This window comes from Mirounga leonina, unplaced genomic scaffold, assembly GCF_011800145.1.
Source record: "Mirounga leonina isolate KUSES-001 unplaced genomic scaffold, KU_Mleo_1.0 Mir_93, whole genome shotgun sequence".
Lineage (NCBI taxonomy): Eukaryota > Metazoa > Chordata > Mammalia > Carnivora > Phocidae > Mirounga > Mirounga leonina.
The window spans coordinates 35034495-35058080 of NW_023270854.1; the positions used below are offsets into that span (position 1 = coordinate 35034495).

General features: G+C 51.7%; 1 protein-coding gene across 14 annotated transcripts in view; it reads left to right on the forward strand.

Moving 5' to 3' along the window:
• Window positions 1-13677, forward strand: part of CELF4 (CUGBP Elav-like family member 4) — a 291364-nt gene extending 277687 nt beyond the window's left edge. For 9 of the 14 annotated variants that reach the window (XM_034995846.1, XM_034995847.1, XM_034995848.1 and 6 more), the window contains 3 exons: window positions 3896-3974; window positions 4381-4552; window positions 13033-13677. In XM_034995846.1, coding sequence (XP_034851737.1) covers window positions 3896-3974; window positions 4381-4552; window positions 13033-13059 — 278 coding nt within the window. In that variant the 3' untranslated portion in view covers window positions 13060-13677. Of the gene's footprint in view, window positions 1-3895; window positions 3975-4380; window positions 4553-10926; window positions 10981-13032 lie in introns of those variants that run through there. The other 5 variants (XM_034995843.1, XM_034995844.1, XM_034995849.1 and 2 more) reach the window with 2 other exon arrangements.
• Window positions 13678-23586: the final 9909 nt, after the last annotated feature.

Sequence of the window (23586 nt, forward strand, 5' to 3'; positions counted from 1 at the left end):
CGGGGAGGATAAGAGGGGAAGGACAGTGACTGAGGAAGCAGCAGGAGGCTTTGGGGAGAAGGGGTCAGGGGAGGTCAGCTGTGAGGGAGGGGCTGTGTTGGGGGAGGGCTTCCGGGAGGGAGGCAGCGGGAGATGATAGCAGGTCCTTGACCTGAGGATAATAGAATAAAAATACAGCTTTTAGGAAATGTGCGTGGTGGCAGGATGCGAGATGGGACAGGGGACTCGGGAGGATCTGGAAGTCTGGTTGTCAGATAAAATACAGGGTGCCCAGTTAAATTGGAATTTCTGATGAACAATGGATGCATTTTTGTGTGTGTAAGTATGTCCCAAATATTATATGTGATATGTTCCATGCAATATTGGGGATATGCCTATAGTAAAAAAATATTCATTATTTATCTGAAATTTGAATTCAACTGGGCATACTGTGTTTGGATTTGCTTTAGACCTCCTGGAATCCCACCTCATTCCCACACCTCTCCCCTCTACTCCTCCTCAGCCCCCTCTCCTGCTTCCTCTTTCACCTCCATCAGCCCTTCCTCCAGGGCGAGATCCACTCATGAGTCCCCAGGGAGTGAGGAGTCCAGTCCCCGGAGAGCCACACATGGAACCAGAGCTGAGTCTGCCAGAAGCTTAGATCTCCAGGTTGAACCCCAGATTCTGGGCCTGTGAGGACAGAATAGGGGCCGGGGTTGCCTGGGGAACGCCGGTCACAGCTTGGTGGGTGGAGGGGAGTCGGCACAAGTGTGTAGAAGCATCAGCAAGCACAGGAGAAGGAGATCCCAGTTAGGAGATCCACTCTGCAGAACCATGAACGGCGTGAGGTTTTAGAGCATGTTCCCCAAAGCAGTCAAGGTCTTTGCACCCTGGTCCCTTCCCCTCCGGCAGCTGCCACAGGAAATGTGTGGTACTTGGAGGGCATAGGGTTATCCCAGCAGCTCCTTTCTCTTTGGGTATGAGAAAACAAAGCAAAAGAAAAAGACAGGGTTGCGCCCCTCCCCTGTTTGACCGGTATTTCTGCTGACAAATTACAATTATGTAAGAACACCACACCGGAGATCATTGCATTTGCTCTTTAAATAAGGCTCAGATGTTACAGACGGCAGACGATGCTGCTAGGAGCCCACCAAGCGCTGGGCAACCGGGCCAGCCGGCTTGCTCTCTGGCCACGTCCCCGGAGCCTTTGTGCTGTCCCTGGTGGGGACACAGCCCACTTTTTCCAAGGCATTTCCTTGGAGTCTGCCCCAGACACTACCCCCGCCATTTGCCTATTTAAATTCTCCAGGACCAAGGTTTTTTCCGTTTCTTTCTGAAAATCATCCTCTGTATCCCTCTACGCTGGCTCTTTCCTCTGTTCCTGAGCAGACTTCTAGCGCTAAACACCCACTGGCCTTAGAGAAGGACGGGCTTCTGCCATGCCCACCTGGCTCAGTGCTTCCTCCTGAAGCCCCATGGGTTCTTTCTTGCTTGCTTTGGCAGCTGAGCTTTTGGCAACTCTCCCGGAGGCCTTCAGTGTAAGAACGAACTCCAGCGCTCATTCCTAGGCAGGACATTTAACACTGAGCCTTAGTGTCCTCATTTGTGAAATGAGGACGTTGGCGGTCATTTCTCAGAGGCGGTATGAGGGTTATAGGAGGTGGTGTGTGTGAGGGGCTTTGCCAGAGCAGACCCTCAGGAGGTGCTAGGGCCCCCTTTGTTCCTAAAAGGAGGGGCTGTCTTTGCGTAAATGTGTTAAAATGAGCCCCTCAAAGGCCCCACTTGCTCTTTATAAGCATAAACAGAATCTCCCAGGAGCCTTTGTGAGCTTACGTGCAGCATAAATGATTGCTATGTTGGAAGAAGGGCTGGTGGGGGGACATCAGGAGGGCATCCTCCCCACATGGCTTCCCAAAGTCTGGGAGGCAGGAGCCTTCTCAGGGCTGGGAGCAATGGGGGAGGAAGCTCTGGGGGGAGGAACACAGTCCTGGTAACCATAAAAATGGCGGATGGTGTCCGGAGCCCTGTTCAGCGGCCCTGAGTACTCACCAGTTAACAAAACTAGCTGAGGAAGAAACGTTCCCTTGAGCCTGGAACCCTTACCAACCCCTGAGCTCCCAGAGACTTTAAACTCTCCTATGAAGGCTGGGCTTCTTCCCTCCAGGACCTCTTGTCTCCCACTCTCCCCACTGGGCGGCCGTCCTTGCCTCTAGCCCTCTGCCCTAGATAGCACCTCCAGCCCCTTTATCTTGCTCCCAACTCCTCCGTGCTTTGCTCACGTGTGTTTCCTGCAAGAAGAGCCACATAGGGCAGGGGGCAGATGGGGAGGTAGAGTCTGGGCTGATAGTGCTGTGTGGGCAGGCCAGCGAAGGAGAGAGGGCTGTCGCCTTCAGTTAGGCTCTCTCCCGACAGAGAGAGAAGCTTTAGCACAACCACCCCCTAACTCTGGGGGAGAGCAGTGTAACAGACCTACAGTTCCCACGTGTGAAAACCGTTCTGCTCTGCGAAGACGTGCCCGTGGGCGTCAGGCGGAGAGGTCAGTGGGGTGGCGGACCTGCCAGGGGGATGAGAGCAGCAGGTAGAAGGACGCCCCATGCGGCTCTCTGACTAAGGGCCACCCGAAATCTCTCCTGTTGTGGCGGATGGACTTGCACAGAGCTCGGTCCTCTTTCTCTGGCCTGACTCACTGATTCCACCTGAGCTCACACACACCCACTCTTGAGTACACTTACTGCATGTACACACATCTTTGATGGCTCACGGCTGCCAGAGCAAGCGTGAGCAAACGTGAGCAAAAGCAGGAAGGAGTCAAGAGAAAGAGGAGAGAGACCAATGGAGGCAGGGCCTAGGGCAGAGGTAAAAAGACAGAGTCACCACATGGGGAGGGTGAGGGAGGGGTTGAGGACAGGCCCAATGTACCATGGACAATTAGCCAAGAAGACAGCTACTGCTTCCCTGGGGGTCTGTACACCTGTCACTTATATATCCAGAGGCCATTTGGGGACAAGCACCCTAAATGAGACATGCTTGCAGGATGGCCTGGGAACCTCGCCAAACTTATTTCGCAGGATCTAAGTCCATTTTACAGGAGAAAGGGCCTCTAAAGTCAAATAAATTCCAGGAAATACTAGGCAAAGCTGTAAATGTTTATTTACTGGAGAACTTGGGGTGGGAGGTGGGGTGTTTATTTGTTAATGTGCCTTGAACTATCCCAGAGGGGCATAGTGGCAAGCCTACTTGACCACAGAAGCCCCTTTCTCAGGAATACCGATTAGGGCCAGTTTAAGAAATGCTGATGTACAATGTAGTCCCTATAAGGAGATGCATTCAAAGTTCCCAAAGGGTGACTTCTAAACTAACTTTCAGACCCTTACCCCTCCCCAGCTGGGAGCTGCTTGTTTCAGAAGGTGACTGGGAGCCATAGATGGTTCCATATCTCATTCTGGGATGTTGGGAGGAGTGACCTTGTGAAAAGCTCTTCTGCAGTGCCTAGTCCACAGAGAAGGCTCTCAACTAACTTTTACTAATAGTGTTAATTTGTACTACTATTGTTATTATAGATACCATGAGGGGTTCATAGGGGATGCATCAGTTGGTGCGCGCTTAGAATCCAGGGCAAGAGCACCTGCTCCCAGGGCTTGGAATTTTAAATAAAAGGGAGGTGCCCACAACCCCTGGGCGCGAAGTGGTGGGTTCCTGCGAGTCGGACTGGATTTAGGCAAGTGTCTGCCAGGAGCCTGGCTGGGGGCAGCCTCGCCAAGGACCGGGAGGGGGGCGGAGGGCCGCGAGGACTGTCAGCCCCTGCCTTCCCCCGCGGCCAGGCGGCCCTCGCGAGGGGGGCGGCTGGAAACGGCGGTGGAGAGGTTTTCTCCGGGGTGCCCCCCTCCCTCCCCCTCGCACTCCTCTCTCTCCCCAGGCCGGCACCCTGTGCCCTCCCGCTGCCAGGCCCCCTCCTGTCAGGGAGGACAGTGTCCAATAAACTCCTCCACCCGCAGGTGTGTCCGCCCTCCCACCGAAGGAGAGGGCTGAGGTGCCGGGGCCGGCCGGGGTGGGGGGCGAGGGCGCCCAGGAGAGTGGCGCCTCCCCAAGCCGCGGTGGAGCTGGGGAGGCCCGGCCCGGAGGCGCGGGTCTGCGAGGCCTGGAGCCCCGGACACGCCCACCCCGGGAGGGGCCGCGCGCTCGCGGGCTGTGGGGGGCGTGAGGCCGGGCCGGGGCGGGGCCCCGGGGGGGGGGAGGAGCCTCGAGGCCCCCCTCCTGCCCGAGGTGCGGCGGGAGCGCAGGGAGGGGCCGCCGCCAGCCCCGCCCCGCCCCGCCCTCGGGCCCCGCCCTTCTCCCCACCCACCCCTCCCCGCCGGGGCGGCCCCGTGGAAACGCAGGCCCTCGTCCCTCGTGTCTCGCCAGGCTTCGTGAGCTTCGACAACCCGGCCAGCGCGCAGACCGCCATCCAGGCCATGAACGGCTTCCAGATCGGCATGAAGAGGCTCAAGGTGCAGCTGAAGCGGCCCAAAGACGCCAATCGCCCATACTGAGCGCCGGCGGGAGCGTCCCCCGGGGGAGACCAGGACTCGCACAGGTAACCGGGGGCGGCCGGGGCGCGGGGACGGGGGGTTGGGGAAGGGACACCGTTCGGACCCGCCGCCTCCTCTGGCCTTCCTGAGCTGGACCCTCGCTTGCCTTGGACCCGCTGCGCCCAGCTCGACCTGCTCCTCAGCCGGTGCCTGGGGGCAGGCCTAGAGCTGTGGTCATCCGGCAGAAATGGGCGTGGCCATCCCCCTGTTGCAGAGCCAAGAGAAGCAGGAGTGAGGGAACCGTTCTGAGCAGGTGGGGCGAGCCCTGGACCGTGCATCCAGGAGGTCTACACTGGCGATCCTGTTTGCCAGAAAACCCTGGGGTGAGCCTGTGGCAAGCTCAGGGCTGGGAGAGTTTGGGAGGGGGAGCTGTCCACGTCTCCTGGGGCCTTCTCCTAGACTCCCTGGCTCTCCCCTTCCCATCTCTCCTGCCTTGAGGGCTGGTGGTCTTTAGACACTTGACCCCCTCACCCCTCCAATTCTCCGTAGCTCAGTCAGTCTGGGGCAGAAGTTGAGGAGGGTGATGGCCTAGCACTGGAACCACTTTGCCCTGCCCGCTTTACCACGTGATGAGTGGGCAGTCGTCAGCCCTTCCTGCTCAGTCTGGGTCCTGCCTGGAGGCTGGAGACATAGTTGGCTACTCCTCTTCCAGGCCACTTGTTCCCCTGGGTGAAGCAGCTTCCTGGGAAAGGGGGAGGGGGTTGGGGGAGATGTGTCAGGCCCTCCTTCAGCCTGGTATCCCACATTGCTGGGCGCTCCTGTAGGCCCAGCTCACCCACAGGCCAGAGGCAGGTCTCCCAGCCCTCTGCCCCTCCACTCCCATCAGCAGTACTGTGCACCAGGTACTGTTAGGTACTTGGGACTCAGCACCGAATAAGACTGACAAGAACCCTTGTCCTTAGAAGGGGAGACAGACAATAAACAAGCACATATGACCAAAGAGTAAATTATATAATGTGTCAGAATTGTTGATTACAGTTAAATCAGGTAGTTACAGTAGGCCTTGTTGAGTAGGTGACCTTCAAGCAAAGACGTGAAGGTGAGGCCGGGGGCCATGCCGGCATCTGGAGGAGCGAGTCTTTCAGCCAGTGCAAAGGCTCCAAAGAGAGGGCAGGGTGGTGTGTTGGAGAAGAGCAGAACAAAGTGGCTGGAGGAGAGCAAGCATGGGAGCATGGCGGGAGAGGGGGTCCCAGAGGTGAGGAGGACCACCTCCAGCAGGACCTGCAGGCCATTGTATAGACTACGGGAGTGGGTGCTGGGGAGCTGTTGGAGAGCAGTGAGTAGAAGAGTGGTGTGACCCGTTGCATGTCAGCACAATGACTGGTTGCTGCGTTGATAGACTGTGGCAGCCCAAGCAGAAGGCTAGTGCGTGGACCACTCCATCTGGGGCACAGCAGTCAGTGTGGTAGGATGGAGTTGCGTTCTTGGTGTTTGGGGAAGGCAGAGCCAGGATGCGTTTATAATGAATCGGAGGCGGGTGTGACAGAGGAGTCAAGGATGAGCCCCAACTTTTGGCCCGAGTGATTGGAAGAGCAGAGTTGCCGTGACCCGAGATGAAGAGGCGTTGGTGGAAAGCCCATGAGTTAGCCACTCACGTGGAGGTTCAGAGTCTGGAGTTTGGGAGGGAGATCTCCAGTTTCCCAGTCTCAAATCCCACCACTACCAGCAGAACACCCTCCATCCGCCCAGGAGCAGCAACACTCACCTCTGTCAAAGAGGGTGCTTGAGTCTCTACTTTCTGCAAGGCTGGAAAAGCAAAAGCCGCCTCTCTTGCCTGCTGAGTCCCCACCCCTGCCCATCTCTGGCTCATGTGAAGATGCGTACACCCATGTTCATTCAGAGTGTGGCCCCATCCCAGGCCGGGCCCTGGGCTTGGTGCTGGCCTGCAGAGATGAGAGGGTCACCATCCTGCCCGCACGAGCTTCTGGCTCAGCAAGTACAGACAGCAGGACGCAGCCTGCAAGGGGGTGCACTTCCATAGGAGTGGGGGGGTCGGTCAGTGAGAGCCATCCTTTCTGGACAGAGAGCCCTTTTTCAGAGATAAACTTAGCTCTGCCATGAAGGCATGACCTCTTGGGCTACCATTTCTACATTAATGAAACCAAGGTATTGGAGTCATCAGAGGATTTGTAAGGAGGGGGCATGCTCCAGGGCCATGCCCTGAGATTCCGAGGGGCCCCTGTGGGTATGTTTTATGTCTCCCGTGAAAGCAGCTTGTCTTAGCCTCCTAGACCTACGGGCAACTAAAACCCAAGCAAGGATAGAACCTGTAGGTCAGAGAAATTCCCAGAGGAAGGGTAAGTGAGGCAGATTTGCTGTTTGGGACAGAAGGTAAGAAGTGGCTCACACGGTGGAAGCAGCTGACACTCATAGTTGTCGTGAGGGCTTGAGAGGCATGGTTTAGAAAGCAGAGGGCTGGGCGCCTGGGTGGCTCAGTTGGTTGAGCGACTGCCTTCGGCTCAGGTCATGATCCTGGAGTCCCTGGATCGAGTCCCGCATCGGGCTCCCTGCTCGGTGGGGAGTCTGCTTCTCCCTCTGACCCTCCCGACCCTCCCCCCTCTCATGTGCTCTCTCTCTCTCAAATAAATAAATAAAAAATCTTAAAAAAAAAAAAAAAAAAGAAAGAAAGAAAGCAGAGGGCTTCTTCCCCCAGGGAAAACCAGGACCAGACAGCCGAGAACCCAAACTTCACGTGGTGCTTACCGTACACGAGGCACAGTTCTTACAGTTTACAAGTCTAAGGTGTAACTGTATCACTCTGACTACTCTGTCTTGATTCCCATTTTAAAGATGGAGCACAAAAGATTAAGTTACTTGCCTATCAGCTACTGAGTGGTAGAGCCATGATTTGAAGCTGGAGCCTTGTTCCAGAGGCTGTGCTCCTAAGTGCCTTTAAGTAAGGAGAATGATCACCACCCCCTACTCCCCGTTATCCTCACCCCACCCCTCCCACTCCAGAGTCTTGTCCTGAATCTCTGAGGGGGCATGTCATGACATTTCACTTCTCTGGGCTCCTCCCTTCTAAGCAGTCTTCTAAAAAACTATGACATAACATAACTCCTACAAATAAAGTTGACCTTTAATCCATTTAGACAGCGTTTTAACAAAAGGTGATTTCAGGCTTTCCAACTTAAGCCTGTTAGAGGCTGTAACAGAAGGAGATGCTGAGACAAGGCAGAGGCGTGGGGACTGCAGATACAAGCGGAGGAAACAACATGCAAAAACAGCTAAAAACCCCCGATTTTACAGGCCCATAAAGGGTGTTTGCAAATGATGAGTCCTAGATGCTCAGAGGGACAGGGCTAGCCTGAGCAGACAGGGTGGAGGGACAAGCCATAGCTGGGAGCAAAGGGGTGAGCGGGTGGAGGGATCCCAGGGCCCAGCTGGCCACCCGAAGTCACCGTGGGTCCAGAGCCAGGTTAGAACCGAAGTGTGGCAGATCTAGGGGAGGAGGGGGCCCCAGCTGGGCAGCTGTGGGGAGTGTGGTTGGGTGCTGGTTCCATAATGTGCAGCCTGGGTGGAGTCAGGTTGGCTCCCCAAATCCTGATGTCTCCTGAGGGTATGACCCCCCACCCGCTCCTGGTTTCCCTGATGCCCCTGCCCCTCTGGTTGCTTGGGCTCATTGCCTTGTACTAAGGTGGGGGTTTCTCTAAGAAATCTTCACCAGGAAACTAAGAGGGAGGAGGCAAAGGTAAGAAGACTGGGCAAAAGTGTGGCCAAGTCCACAGACAGCGAGCAGAATAGCCAAGTCCGTTGTCCTGCCACAGAAATCAGCAGCACATGCTGGGCCCCAAGCTGAGGGCAGGTTCTGTGGTTGGAGGACACTGAGCAGCGTGTCTGACTTCAGTGGGGGTCCTCTCTCTTCTGGGTCCTGGGTTGTGGCTCTGAGTGTGCTTTTGCATGGTGTCTGCTCCGAGCTGTGCAGGTATGGGTGCTTTGGGCCTCACCTGCTCGGGGCTGGGCGGCGGCTTTGGGGCGGGGCCTTCTCTGGCTGGAGCCCAGCTGTGTTTAGAACCTGGCATCTGATTTGGCTCAGCTGACCATAATTTCCTCTCCCAGGTCGTGAGTTGGAGCTTCCCAGGCCTGATTCAAGCTCCCCTTGCTGGTCAGTGACCCTGCTGCCACCTCTTGGGCTGTGCTTTGTGAGGATCTTTGAGAGGGTGGCAAGAAGGGGTCATCCCTGCAGGCAAGGGTCCGCCTGTTCCCTAATGAAGAGAGTAGTCAGCTAGCCAGCTGTGCACATGCAGAGCCTTGGGGAGGCTCCCGAGGGGTTGAATGAGTGTGACAGCATGTTTGTGTGTCGGGCCAAGCATGTGTGTGTGTGAGGGGCAAGAGTGGGTACGAGAAGTTCCCCATGCTGGGCTTTGAGGAGGTGCTGCGTGATGGTCAGCTTGGATCTTCAGGACCCAGAACAGCGCAGGTGCCGAAGGGCGGCTAGAGGCAAACTGGGGGCCGGCTTAGGAGCAAGTCCAGTGGGGAGGAATGGGCACCCATGAGGTGCTCAGGAGGGGGGGGGGAATGGAGGGGGTCCCCAGGACCCCCTTAGTTGCAGTTGCCATAGAAGAGCAAAAAGCCCAGCTCAGATGGGCCGGCAGGCAGGGGTCTGTGAAGGAAAAGCTGTTCTGTGAAGGCAGAGCCGGAGGCTGGGTATGCGCTTAAAATAGAGTCACCCCTCAGCGACTTGGTAGCTTACCCACAGTGACATTTCAGATGCCAGGCTCCCCTTCCACACTCCCTGAAGAAAGACACAAAGCTGAGAGTGGAAGTCTGCTCTGTGTAGAAGCCTGGTGGATTGAAACCCCTGCAGATAAGCCAGGTGCAGAGGCTTCAGGGAGCGGGGGCTGGGGAGCAAGCTCAGGGGTAACCATGAGGAGGGGGTAGGGCTGGGAACCTCCAAATTCCTGGGTTTGGGGCAGAGGACCGTGACGTGGTAAGGAGGGCAGAAGATAACTCAAAGTGGAAGAATGTGATGATACCTGACAGAGAAGGGGACTCAGCCCCAGCCACCTAGGGCTCCACCAGTAAAGAAGGCAGGTAAGGGCCTGTGAGATGGGTCAGTCTAGAAAGATGTACCTGCAGGGGTGTAGGGAACGGAGGAGGACAAGGTGGAGGAGGGGAGGTCAGCAGACCAGAAGTGACAGCAGCAGAGACTGGAGACCAGGGCCATAGCACTCCCCTCCCTGGTGGAGGGCACCCCAAAGTCTTCCTTCTTGGCCCTTCCATGGGTCAGCGCTGTGGAGCCTTCTAAAGGCTTCATGTGCCCGAAAGTAGCATCACTTTGGCCACATGGGCCACCTTGGGAGCATAGCGAAGGGTATGAGGTGATCATGAAATTAAATCAGCAATGCCAAGGCGTGTTCATAGAATTCCAGTAACACTGATGTGATTTACTCTCAGTCTCCAAACTGAACGTGTTCGTTTTCTGAAGGTTCTAAGAAAAGAGGGTTGGGGCAGAGCAGAAGAGGAGAGGACCGTAACGTCACACAGTGGGTGCTCTTGCCGAGGAGACCCTCTTCTCTGGGGAGGGTGGCCAAGGCTGGACCACAGGGGCGGAAGGACCGAGTTGCTGTTGGTGTGGACTCTACTGTGGCAGCACAGGGCCCCGTGAATGGACCCCTCGGATACAGGTCACCTTAGCCAGCCTCTGATCGACCCCGCCGTTCAGGGTGACCCTGACAGGCTCCCTCTGCTGGTCCACAGGCTGATGCCACAGAAGGCGGGGGGGGGTGAGGAGAGCGTGCCCCCCCCCCCCCCCCCGCCCCGGGGGAGAGAGAACCGAGGGTGATACAAATCAGAGAGCGTCCTCCCTGATCTGCTTGCTGGCCACGGTGGTTCGAGGGGCTGTTTTATTTTTCCTAGCCCTCTTGCCAAACTGCGCACTCCCCTCTTCCTCCTCCCAACGCATGATGGATGCCCTTAGTGGCCCTGTGTGAGGTTCTGCTACTGTTCACAGTACCACGTGTCTGCATAAACAACCGTGTGTGCGTATGTGTGTGCGTGTGTGTGTGTGTGTGTTGATGTGCCCACGTCGTTTGTCTGCCGGCTTCCTCCATCCTTTGAGTTCTTTTCAGTTCTCTTATGATTTGACTGCTGTTCTCTCATCAGAGCTTTTAGATTGATGCTGTGGTCTGGTGCTGTATAAATATTTTTCCTTTTGATTTTGTTTTAACTTTTCCTTGCCCTTCTTCACCCTCCACCCGACTGTCCCTGCCCTCCCACACTCCCCAACCCCACCCAACCTGCCCCTGCCTCTTCCCTCCCCCTTGCCCACACTCTCTTGTCCTCTCTTTCTTTCTCTCTCTCTCTCTCTACATATATAAATATATATAAAAATCTTTTCTTCTTTTGTCATTCAATCAAATTCCAACAACCCAACCAGGGCCAGTCAAATCCACCACAGTCTCGCGCTGAGCTAGGAATAAAGTTCACGTAATCACATGAGAGTGGAGAAAACAGTCCCCCATCCGTAAGTTCAAATCAACTCAAAGTTCACAGTGTGACATGATGGCGTCATGTAACAAGGCTAAGAATCGGTTGCATGACAATTGCCGTCAAGTTTCGTGGAGGTGCTGTGATTGGAGCGTTTTTCTTGGATGTTGTATCAGTTGATGATTGGCCAGTCATGATCACACGTGCATTTTCTTGACTTTTGTGCTGCCACAATCTTTTTTGCTGTGCTCATTTTTGTTTTGTTCTTGGTGCTTGCAGTGGTTTTACTTTCTGTTGTTTGGTTTTTCTTGTTAAGCGTTTTTTATGCTTCTCTAGATGTCACATAGAGAAAAAAACAAAACAAAAGAACAAAAAAATATAGTAAAAATAAAGATGAATTCCTGAATTATCAAACATGGGATCATTTAACTGTGCAAACCATTATTTTTTTTTCTTAAAAATAAGGAAAACAGCTTAAAAAATATCTATGCGTGGTTGATTTACTTGCACTTGAAAATATTGTGATTTTATTTTTTTCTAGAAATTTGGGGGCCTTTTTCAATTGACACTTTTCCTAGGTCTGGTCTTTTTCCAGTTAGGCTATTTTAAATCTCACTTCAAAAGGAAAAACAAAAACCAAAAACAAAAACAAAATCTCTACTGTAACAGAATGATTAAAAAAAAAAAAATTCTAAACCAAAAAAAAAACTATAGAGTACAAAGCCAGAGGCCTCTGAGAGAGAGCCTGGTAACAATTGTAAGGTTTGTATTGTAACCACCTATGCTAAATTAAATGTGGGGAGGGGAGGCGGGGGAACTGGGGGTGGGGGGGGCTTTTTGGTTGGTTTGGAAAAAACAGTACTGACAAAAGCAAAATGCACCTTTTTGTTTACAACTGAAAAAGGGTCCTTGACAAGTGTTTTTTAATTTTATTATTATTTTATTTGGTGTTGTAATTGTTTAGACTGCTGTGTACGGTTTGCTGTTTGTTGAATCAACAGTGTGAAAAACCTGCCAGCATGGATTGATATACGCATGACGTTGTCCCCTCAACTGGGGGCTTTGCGGTTCTAACTTTCTTGATGTAACCAGTCACCCCCATGTATAAGTGGAAGCTGCTTGCTATAATGGAGATGAGTCTCATTTGTTAATTCACAATGATTAAGCATTCTCCTTCTGATTCTAGTCAGATCATGATTTTTTTTCTTAAAAGCAAAACAAAACACCAAAAAAAAAAAAAAGTCACCATTCAAAACAAAATCGAGAACTGAGTTAATTTATCTGAGCTTGATGATGAAATCTGTTCTAACTTTGTTTAGGTTCTCCCACCCGCTCCCTTGAAGTTCCGAATTTCCTCTAAATTCCCTGGCATGTATGAGAAAAATATTATGTGTGTGTGTGTGTGTATATGTGTGTATCTATGCATATACATACACACATATCCATGTATATCCACATATGTGCAGGTGAATATATTCTACACATATATCCAGATATACATATATATACATAGCCTCGCAAATAGTTACTGACCTTGGGAAAGAAGCGGTTGGCTGGGAACTGGGCAAGGGTTCAGCGAAATTCATGTCACGGATGTCTTGCTTCTTTTCCTCAAGCAGGGGAGGAGGGGGCTGGGCTGCTAGATTTTTTGCTGTCTTGTTTGCTAGGCTTCTGTATACATATTGTATCTGGGCTAGATCCCTCAGACATTGGTTTAATTGTGAATTCATATCCCACAGTCCCAAATTCTTCCCTTAGATCTAGCCCCCCCATTCCAGAACTCTAAAGGAACCCAAATCGAGACCCCTCTCCCAACAACAAAACCTCAGCTACAACCATCACCACTAGACCTCCAGTGATTTCTTACTCTGAACAGAAGAGTCGATTTCTTTTTTATGTATCATGATCATGACTAATTCTCATACTGGTCTCTCCCCTCCCTCCCGCCATCCCCCAGAGCTCCCACCCTAACCCCTGAGGCAGGGTCCTTTTGGTGTTTGGATGCATTTTGTGTTTCCTCTCTTGGCTTAATCAGCCCTGATTTTCTTCATTTTAGGGCAGGATGCTGAACGGGCTACATTAAAAAACAAACCTCTCTCTATATATATTTATAAATGAGAACTGTTGGATGACACCTTTGACATATCAGCCAATATCAATCAAGCTGAAGACTCCAGACACTCTCTGTGACTGTAACATTTCTTCAAGGAAAGTATAGCGTCTGTGGAGTTCAGAGGGCACGTGTTTGGGGGAAAATATATATGACACAAAGAAGAAGATGAAGAAAAATGAGAAAAAAAAAAAACACAAAAAAGGCAACTTTAAAACAAAATAACTTGAGACCAGATGGGGAGGCTGAAGGGCTGGGAAGTGGGAAGAGACGCTGCTCACCGATCCCCGGGGCTTTTCCAGCCCGTGGGCGCCTGAGGCAGGCTGGGGCAAGCGGTGTGGTGGGGCCTGGTCCCCAGGGGGCGGCTGGGAGGCCGCCACTGAGCATCTCTATCTGTCATTCCTTTAGCTATTTAGGGACCAAAGGACCAAACTTTTTATTGCAGCTGTGTAGCTCTATGTCAAATAGAGGGGGATGGAGGAGAATCTCCTTCCTGCCTCGTGGCTGTTCTTGAAACAGCTTAGAGCGATTCTATGAAAAATGTAATAAAAAAATTAAAAAAAAAAACAAAAAAAGCAAAAAAAAAAAAAGGAAAAATAATGCTTCAATGCTTTTAAAACAGCAAGATAATAGTTCTTTGATACTTTGAGAGGCGCTTTGATTACCCTCATTCAAGTCTATGACACTTTCCTATGGTTTTCTGTATTATATGTCTGGATGGAGCTGTTAAGATGAACAAATTGGTGGATATTTGGGGAAAGCAACAAAAATATTAAAACTCATTAACTGTGAAGTGTGAGAAAACAAGGAGGGGAAAAAAGGGACTTACAAGGCAAGATAATTGTTGTGAAAAGTCTGTAAATGCTTCTAACTCTTCCCCCTCTTAAAATCATAATAGTTGTACAGAATTTTAAAAAGGAGACGTTTAAAATACCTATATAATAGAAGAAAAATTAGAGGAAAGCAAAAAATAAAAAAAAAATAAAAAAGGAAAAAAAAAACCTATAGAAGTTAGCGTTACTGCTAAAATCCCAGATGTTGTAGGACTGTACTTTTGTAGAGTTTAGACTGAGCATCGATCCCTTCTCCCCGCGAGTGCTGTCGGACGCCGCCGTGCACCCCGAGGGCCAGGCCGGACTCGCCCAGACCCGCGGGCTCCCGGCCGCTCACCGCGCCGGTGGGGGCCGCGCCGTCGCTGGAAGGCCCGCCGCCAGCCCTCGCCTGCTTCGCTCGGGAGCTGCGCGCGCTCGCCCGCTCTCCGCAAGCCCTCGACACCTGCCGCTTCACTCGCCTTCCATGCTTGCTCCAGAGACTTTCCGGGCAAGGGAGACCTGGGAAATTCATCTTAAAACAACTAAACAACACACACACACACAAAAACCTTAAACAAGAGAGAGAAAATAAACAATCTTTGAAGAATTTCTGAAACTGTTTACAAGGAATTTTGAAAAACAGGGATGTTTAAATGATGCCGGCTCTGTTTTTCTGTAAATAAATTTGCATATTTTGTAGGACTTTTAATTGTAATGATAGAGAAAAAAAACAAGGAAAACTATTTAATGAAAGCACGATATTTATCTTTGGTAAATGACTTTAGAGCAGTTAAAAAGACATTGCTTAAAAAAACTCAGAATCAGAAAAAAACACTGAATTATTTAAGAACACATATATTTTAAAGTATAACATATTTATTATAATTTATTTGCACCGTTGGGAAGACTTGCTTTGGCATTCTGCCTTGATACCCTCCTCCCATTGATGTCCAGGTCATCTGGAGGCCAGGGGGCTCTCGGACCTACCATCCCCCCCCTTTTTTATTTTGCTTTAGAAGAACAATTGTCTGGTTCCTCTTAGGCCTCCTGCCTTTCCTTTCTTTCTGTCTATTTCATTGGTTAATTATTATTTTTTAAATTTTCTTTTTCTTTCTCTTGGCTCCTCCTTTTAGGATGTCCAGATGTTGTAAAAAAAAAAACAAAAAAAACAGCCGCAGTTCAGTACAACTGCTCTTTTCACACTCAACTCCCTAAAACTCCTTGTAACCTTCTGTAACTATTGGATGACGCTTTCTCCAGCTTAGCCCTAAATAAAGCACAGTTTAAAAAAAAAACTTCAGTGGTCTGTGCTTCTCGGAATCCGGCCAGCCGGCCCACTGGCCATAGCTTGGTCCTTCCCTCCATGGAGTCCGTGTGCTACCTGGGTGCTCGTTTGGAACCTAAGCTGCAGGGAGTGCTTTCTGGGAGGTGATGGGGGCAATAAAAGGAGGTCCCGAGCCACACTGTGAAACGTCTTGTGGTGTGTCTCTGAAAGTCTCCATTGCAAACCCATTCTTCTGGTTCCTGGGCAGGGATGGCCATAGTGCCCAGATGCAACAGAAAGTCCCCCTTTCCTCCCCGACAGGAGGAAACTGAGGCCACCTGTCCTGAGTTGGGGTGGGGGTGAAGCACTGCGAGGCGTTTGGGAAGGAGGCAGCAGAGGCAGGGACCGCAGTCAAGGAAGGACGAGGACACAACCCAAAACTTGCCACCAAGCATTTTCTCTTGGTCCCGCACCTTGCACTGCATTGACAGTTTACATGGCTAGAGAACCCTGTTCTGGAGGATGCCCTCAGAGTCAGGGTTCTGGGGGCAGGGGGTCAAGAGGGAGGAGCTTCCTGACATGCTCCCTCCCACCTCTCTCTCAGGACATAAAGAGATAGCCAAAGCCTGAAAGCCAGGGGGAGGGGTTGAGAAGGAAAGTGTGTTGGGGGTTGGGGGGGGGGGGGGGGTGTTTCAAAGGAGGAAGGATGGAACCAGGACTTGGGGGTGAAGAGGTGGCAAGGAGGGAGCAGGTCCTTCTGAGGTGAAAGCCTGGACAGAAGCAGATCAGCCAAGAGCCTTCATCAGCCCCTGCCCTGGGACAGACCTTCTTCTCTAGCCTGTCTCATTCCCTTCAGGCAGAGCTCACCAAGGGCCTCCATCTCTTTCCACGTGAAGGGGCAGGCAAGCTTCTGGGTTTCAGGAACCTGGTCAGGGAGAAGACAGGAGTGCTGGGAGACGGGGTCCTTGTTGGTCTGTCTGTGCCCTCCTGTGGGAGAGTGGGGAATGACTTCAGCCCTCAGATGTCTCCCCTGAAGCAGGGTGATAGAGAGCAGAGGTCAGAGCCCCAGCTCCAGAGTAATGCCTGGACCCCGTGTTCCATCCTCTCTTCCTACTTCCGTTCCCAAGGCCAAGGGCCATGTCCTTATTTCTCGCACTAGCCTGTGAAATGTTAGCCCTAATGCATTAGGAAATGGGGCAGGCCTTCACCCTTGACTTAACTGTGAGGATGATTCCACGATGAGACCCCCAAGGTCCCCTAAACGAACCCCACTTCCCCAGCCCACGAGGCTGAGAGCCCAGGTGAGAGCCTGCTCTGCCCATTCTGGGGAGCTTGTGTGGAGCGGGCCTTCTTGAAAGAATTCACTGCAAGGGACATGATGTCACATCAGGTGTTATGCTCCCCTGTGAGGAATGGGTAGGTGTTTTCTAAGGAATTCTCTGGGTTTTGTGCCTCAGACTATTCAAAACCATGGTTTCTGTTGGACATTCGCAGCCAAAAGCCAGAGGATGACAGCCTTCACACCCCTTCCCCCTTCCACTCTCAGACCCCAGGGAGCCTCACTGGCCTCCCCTCCCCACTGCGTGTCCTTCTCTCTGCCACGGCTCTCCCTGACCTCCACTGCCGAGGCTCAGGGACTGTGGGGCCCCCCAGAGCCGCCCCCTGGGAGCTGGGCCGTGAGGTGGGTTGGCCAATTTTGTCCTGTTCCAGGTCTGGCTGACTGAGAGGAGAGATGAAAACATGGGGTCCAGATGTGAATATGCCAGTTCTAGAAAATAAGCCCTCTACTTAAAAACCACACCCCCAGTGACTAATGAATGCATAGCATATTTAAGAGAGAATACAATTTATTCACCTCCAGGGGAAAGTCACAGATTCTTTGAAAACTATCAGGTCACTTTGCACAGGGAGCTCAGGGAACACAGCTCATCCATCATCCCCTGGCTCAGAACCCCTGATTTGCAGTGTTATTTAAGAAAAGCCAAGACACAATTCTCATTAATTTCTGCCTATATTCTATGGCTTATATTCCTTTGCTAGCCTTCTACCTGCCATTTTTGATTTCTTTGGCGCTCCTCCATTTAAAGGATTTTTTGCTTATCATACTTTTTTTATTTCAAGCATGATGAAGAGTAGACATACTTGCATGACGAACATCCATGTACCACCTAGCTTTTTTTTCTAAGATTTATTTATTTTGAGAGTATGCACATACACACACCAACGTGAAGTGGGGAGAGCCAGCAGGAGAGGATCTCGAGCAGACTCGCCGCTGAGCTCTGAGCCAGCCGCAGGCTTGATCTCAGGACCCTGACATCATGACCTGAGCCTAAACCAAGAGTCAGATGCTTGACTGACTGAGGCCCCCAGGAGTCCCCCACCTAGCTTCAGTTCATGTATTATTTTGAAGCAAGTCCTCGATACCAAGTCATTTCATTGATAGGTATCTCGGTTTGCCTCAACGTTTTTGATGCCTCATTGAAGTCTAGAGGCTAGCTGTGGCCTGGGGGGCAGCTGGCGTCACCCTTGATGCTGGGGGGCAGCTGGTGGCCTCCCCCAGCTGTACCCACGGGCCAGTGCGGGCTCCTGGTTAGACCCCACGGATCCTTCCAGCCCCCGATCCCAGTGACTTTCAAAGGCCTTCAGCTCTCCATCCCCTTTGTACTCACTTTTCTCTCCCTTCTCCCTTTCTTTCTGTGTGATGCTAATATGAAAAGAATATGTTTAGTGAGAACGTTTAGTGAATAGCTCCCAACTCCTTCTGGGTTTTTATAAAGATCTGACATTTGTCCTGTCCTTAGCCGGATCCCACAAACTCACTCGCAGGGTGTGAGATGCAGACGCCCCAGAGCTTCCGCACGCACGTGGGTGCTTCCAGGCCCTCCGTCCGCCTGCCTCCCAAGCCCTGCTGCTGGTGGACTGGGCAAAGCGACAGCTCCCTCTGGCATGAGGTCTGCTGGGCCAGCATTGAAATTACACCAAGTTGAACCCACATGAGCATTCCCCACATGGGTAAGGTGGTTAAGGGACAGCTGGGCAGTGAGCTCAGGGACCCAGCCCTGCCCAATGTGACATATCAGACTTGGCTGTGAAGACCATTTGTCTGTCTTGCAAAATGGAATCCACCCTCAAATAAAACATCTTAGCTACCACCAATACCCGCCTTTGGTAGACTCCTTACTCCTGTCAGTTGGACTTTCAGTCACTGTGGATTCACCGCCTGCATGTATGAATGAGGGAAGGAAGGAATGAGGACATGTTCCAAAGTGGTGGGTGTTCTGAAAATGCTCATTTGGAGTAAGTGTGTAGCCTACACTCCCTTTCCCCTCAGATGAGTATTTGCAAGTACAGGCTTTTTACTTGAGAGTTCTCTTTCTCTGCCCCTCCGTCTGCTTCTCTAAGTTGCCCTCCCTTCTCCCTGAGGGTCCTCCCTTTGGTTCCCTGCCCTCTCCCCCATCCCCTTGGTGTCTGGTCTTCGGGCCAGCCCCAGGACCCCAGGCCCCTCCTATCACCCCAACTCCTCTTCCCTCATGCTAGCCTAGCTCCTCATCCCTTCGGGGAGCTCTGAACGTCCCCCTCTGGGCTTGTACCCTTTGTGGGGGTCTCACCAGGATCTGCCCAGACCAAGAGGGGGCTCAGAGACTTGTGTATCAGAGTGAAGAAAGCAGAGGCTTTGAGACTGACTGATGCAAACCCCAGTTCTTTCAAATATCTTCTGTGTCACTTGGAAAAAGTTACCTAACCTCTCTGAACCCCAGCCTCCTCTCTAAAATGGGGATAATAAGACCACCACCCCAAGAGTTGTGAGGAGTCCATGAGACACAGCCACGCGCAGCTACCCCACCCCAAAGATTCTGAGCCGTGCATTCTTTGATGGTGTAGTATAGATACCTAGAATGAATGCTTCAGGCTTTGATCCCCTTCTTCCCTTTCCTTTGTTCCATCCCACTGACAATTCACATCCCGACTGAAGCAAGTTTGAACTTGACATCAGACCACTGTAAGCCACCTTCTCACAGTCCAGCCAGCCCTGCGACACTCCCAGAGAACTCCTGTCATGTTGAGGTGCACACCCCTCTGTCTCTTGCTGCTCACACTCTTTCCCAGGGACCCCAATTAGCTGCTGCCCCTGTGCCCCTTCTTTTTGCCCTTTCTCCCAAGAGCATTCCCGGCTCCGCTGCGGCTCTTACAGTCTACAGCCAATCCTCCTCTGGGGTCATATGGCCTCAGGCTGCATCTTCATTTGGTCTTTGCATTTTAAAAATGTTACTTGTTTTTTTTTTTTTAAAGGTAACATATTTAAAACTCAAAATGTATGAAGAAGTCTACAGTGAAAGTCTTCCTTCCCACCCTTCTGGCCAATGTTATCAGTTGTCCCTACTACCCCGTTTAAATGTGTACCTGCGGGGTGCATTGGCGTAAAAACTCAGGGGGGAGACCCAGAGCCGGGCAGTGACGGGCCCAGGCTCCAATAGCTGGCCTGTGGGACTCCCAACAGATAAGCCCAGGCCTGGGGACGCTCAGGACCCCGCTGGCTGGGTAGAGGAATCAGTGCCCTTGGCTCACGCTCTTATCCTTCGGGGAGCCATGGGTGTAGCTACCACTTAGGGGTGCTTGCTCTGAGCCAGACCCTGTGCTGAGCTGCTTAATTATAATCTCACCTAATTCTCTGAGGTGGGTGTTTTTGTCCTGGTCTTACGAATGAGGAAACAGGCTCCGAGAGGTGCAATCCCTTGCCCAGATGACCCAGAGTCAGGGCCCAACCCCAGGGCTGCCTGCAGAGTGGTGGGGGCTTTTCATCTCCGCATCCCACCTCCCTGGGCTGTGAACCCTCCGCATAGCAGCTTCCTCCAGCACTGTGTCCTGCCTCCTTGCTCCCCACTTCTCACGGGTTTCTCAACTATCCAGTCTCACCTTTAGGAAACATCTAGGTCGACTCTGGTGCCAGGAAAGGTCCTTTCCTCCTCTCCTTCGTCAGCGGGGCTGGAGCTGGGCTTCTTAGACATGAGTGAGTGACACGTACTAAGCATGCTGCTAAGGAGTCCCAAATTCTCCCTGCCTAGTAGCACTTGCTGGCCATGGGGACCGAGGGGGAGCATGGAGGGAAGCAGAAAAACCCAAAGACTTTTATTCTTCCAAGGAGGGGAAGTTCAGTGGAAATAAATGGAATATTTATTAACAGTTTAAGCAGCCACCTGGGGTTCAAAACCTTTTGAGCTCGTGTCAGCTCTCATTCCCCAGTACACTGAACTCTGGAGAAAACTATAAGGAAATTCTCAAGGTCAATGCAAACTGGTTCTCCATCACTCAGAAATCAAGGGGAAAATTTAACCATTTCTGAGGGCCCCACACTCCACTAATTGAGGGAGGATTCCTCTTGTCTCCAGAGTCTCCACGTGAATTGTCTTTGCCATTTGCCCTCCCTCTCTCCTTACTTCCGCCTGGGGCCCAGCTCTAGGGGCTGTGGGCCCTGGGGTGGCAGGAAATCCGTGGACCCATGTGCTGCAACTTTGTCTCCCATCTCTTCTTCCTCCTGGGGTCCAAAGAGGGGCTTCAGTTGTGGTTTGTTTTCACCCTGCACGGGTGGGCCATGGTTGCCATGGGAACCAACGTGAGGGCAGCCAGGTGGACCCAATATACCTGCCCCGCTACACGCCAGTGCCGCTCAGGGCCTCAGATCCCACTGTTGGGCCTTTTCCTTGGGTTAGACTTGGGCCTCCATTAGTCCTACTCTTTAAATGAAAATCATCTTGGAATGGGGCTGCATCTCTTCCCCAAATCCCAGCACTGTGCTAAGGATTCTGGGTGACATAATAATGACAGCCACCTTCTAGGACAATGCCAAGTGTGTTATGGGTATTCCCTCTAAACCCGGAAGTTATCTGCAGGGTGCTATCACCTTACTTTACCGATGAACAATCAGAGGCTTGGGAGAGGTAAGTGACTTGCCCAAAATCACACTGCAAGAAAGTAATGGAGCCCAGATTTGAAATCAGCTGCTCTCCTTCCCCCCATGAGGCTCCTTGGCAAGCAAAGACAGCTGCGGGACAGCATGGTGCAGGGGTCAGGGGAGCCCAGTCTAGGGGGACACTGGGGCTGAGTGTTAGAAGGCGAGCAAGGGATCAATAGACCCCAAGGGAGGGGCCCATGGAGGAACAAAGGACCCCAGCCTTCTGAAGTGCCAAGATGTCTAGGTAGGTGGAGAATATGCTGGGGGAAGACACTGGGCCTTGTTTAAAAACAATCCACCTACTGATGACCCAGACACTGTCCTGCCTACTTCACTGATACCATCCCAGTTACCTTCCCCACAATGCTGGACCCCGTTTTACAGATGAGCTTACGCGGTGTGCTTTAAGTCACATGGTAGGGCAGAGCTGGGGTTTGAGCCCAGGTCCCCTGCTGGCAGATTCTGTGCTTGTCATCACTCTCACTTTGGAAGGGACCACCTGGTCAAGGCCCTGGCATGATGACTCCTCACTCGGAAGCCTCTTCACTGACGGTATTCCCAAGCCTCACACAAAGACACACAAGCTAACCGCGGGACGGAAGATTGTCCTGGAAAGGCTCAGACCTCTGCCTCTGCCAGTTTTCCCCTTTGCAAAGTGAGCAGGTGCCCTGGGTCTCAAGGATTTGGCCCAGCTCTCTGCTAAGTGCTGGGAAGGGCCACAGAGAAAAGAGAGGGCAGAGGAGGGAGACCATGAATGCCCTCAGCCTAGCTCTTGAGATAAGAGCCACCTGAATGAGAGAACACAGCCGTGTTTTCTCCACCACTTGATTCTGCTCTCAACTCTGGGCAGAAGCTGAAGCAAGTCTTGACACTTGCTGTCTTGCCCTGAGTGCTGGGCAACTTTAGGAGGCCTCTGGGTTTGAGGGATCCCCTTTAATCAAGAACTACTTGAGAGTATTTTGTGCTGGCACATAGTAGGTGCTCCACAATGTTTGCTGAATGGACGAGAAGAGGTGTGGTATGGGGGGGGTGCCTCCCGTGGGCCCCATACCTGGCACACTCTCAACAAGGCTTCTCTGCCTCCCCTTGCCCCAACTCTGCATGAGGATTAGAAGAAAGCCTGGTGGTTCCGGTCTTCTCATTACCTGGGAAGCTGGTGGGATAGGCCTTTGTGAAAAGGTCTCAGTGGGGCCCTCAAAGATGGCTTATGGACACAGATTTTCCTGTCATTCCAGATTTCCGGCCATTCACATTCTCTCTGCCCTTTGGTTCAGGGTCCATTGCCCCAGGGGGCTCTAGCTTGAGCTGAGCAGCTGTTAGCTGAGCACCTGTTTTCTGACCTCCCATTGACCTCAGCGTGGGGACCACTTCACTGGGCCCTCTTTCCACACTGTTCTGTGCTTCTGTATGTGGCTCCCTCCCTAGCGGAAGTCCCTAAGGAAAAGAAATGAGTTGTCTCCTTTTCCAATCTCTTGCCTAGCACTGGGCTGGTCCAAGAGGGTAGTCAGAACCCAGCAGAAGAATAAGGATTTAAATGGAATGTGCTGAATCATCAGAGGATGCTGAAACTCTCACTAAAGGGTAGAAGAGAAACAATACTTACATAGTCTCAGAGTAACCCCCCTTCCCACACTAATAAATTACAAGGAAATGTTAATAATTGTATAATTGTACCTTAACCTGGTGATTAAAGTTAACATCCCCTGGAATGAAGGAAAGAGCTATCATGGGCCTTCTGCTATGATGTACTGAGGACTCAGCATCACTTTTTCCTGCTGAAAATGCATAATCTGAATGTAATCCTATGAAAACATCAGACAAGCCCAAATTGGGGAACATTTTACAAAACAAGTGGATTGTACTCAGAGACACAATAGCTAAATGCAACTTACGATCCGGGGCCAGAAATCGTTTCTCTTTTGTTAAGAAGGATATTTAGGGAAAGGAAACTTGGAAGCTAGGAAGGAAATCTGGCAAACTTCAGTCAAGGTCTGCAGAGTAGATGATGGTACCGTGTTCATGTTAGCCTCCAGCCTGGGCTCGCTGTAAGAGAAAGCCCTGTTTGTAGGACAGCCATGCTAAACTCGTAGGGGAAAGGAGAGTATTCTGTTGGCAACTTACTCTCGAATACTTGACAAAAAATTAATGATATATGTGTTTATATATGTGTGAGAAAGACAGAATGATAAAGCAAATGAGTTAAAATGTTAACACTTGGCGATTATGGGTGAAGGGCATACAGAAATTCTTTGTGTTGTTTCCAAACGTCTACGTTAAGTCTGGCTTCACAATAGAATGAAAAAAAGGTGGCCAGTTTGAAGTTTGCCTGAAGAGAGCCGTCAGCCACGTGGACCAGGCACTGCAGGGCCCGGTTCCCCTCCCCACGGAGGAGGGAACTGGGCGCCCTGAGTGGGGAGGCGCCCCGCAGCTGGGAAGCAGCAATGGTTGGCATCGATGCAGGTCTCTTTCCACGG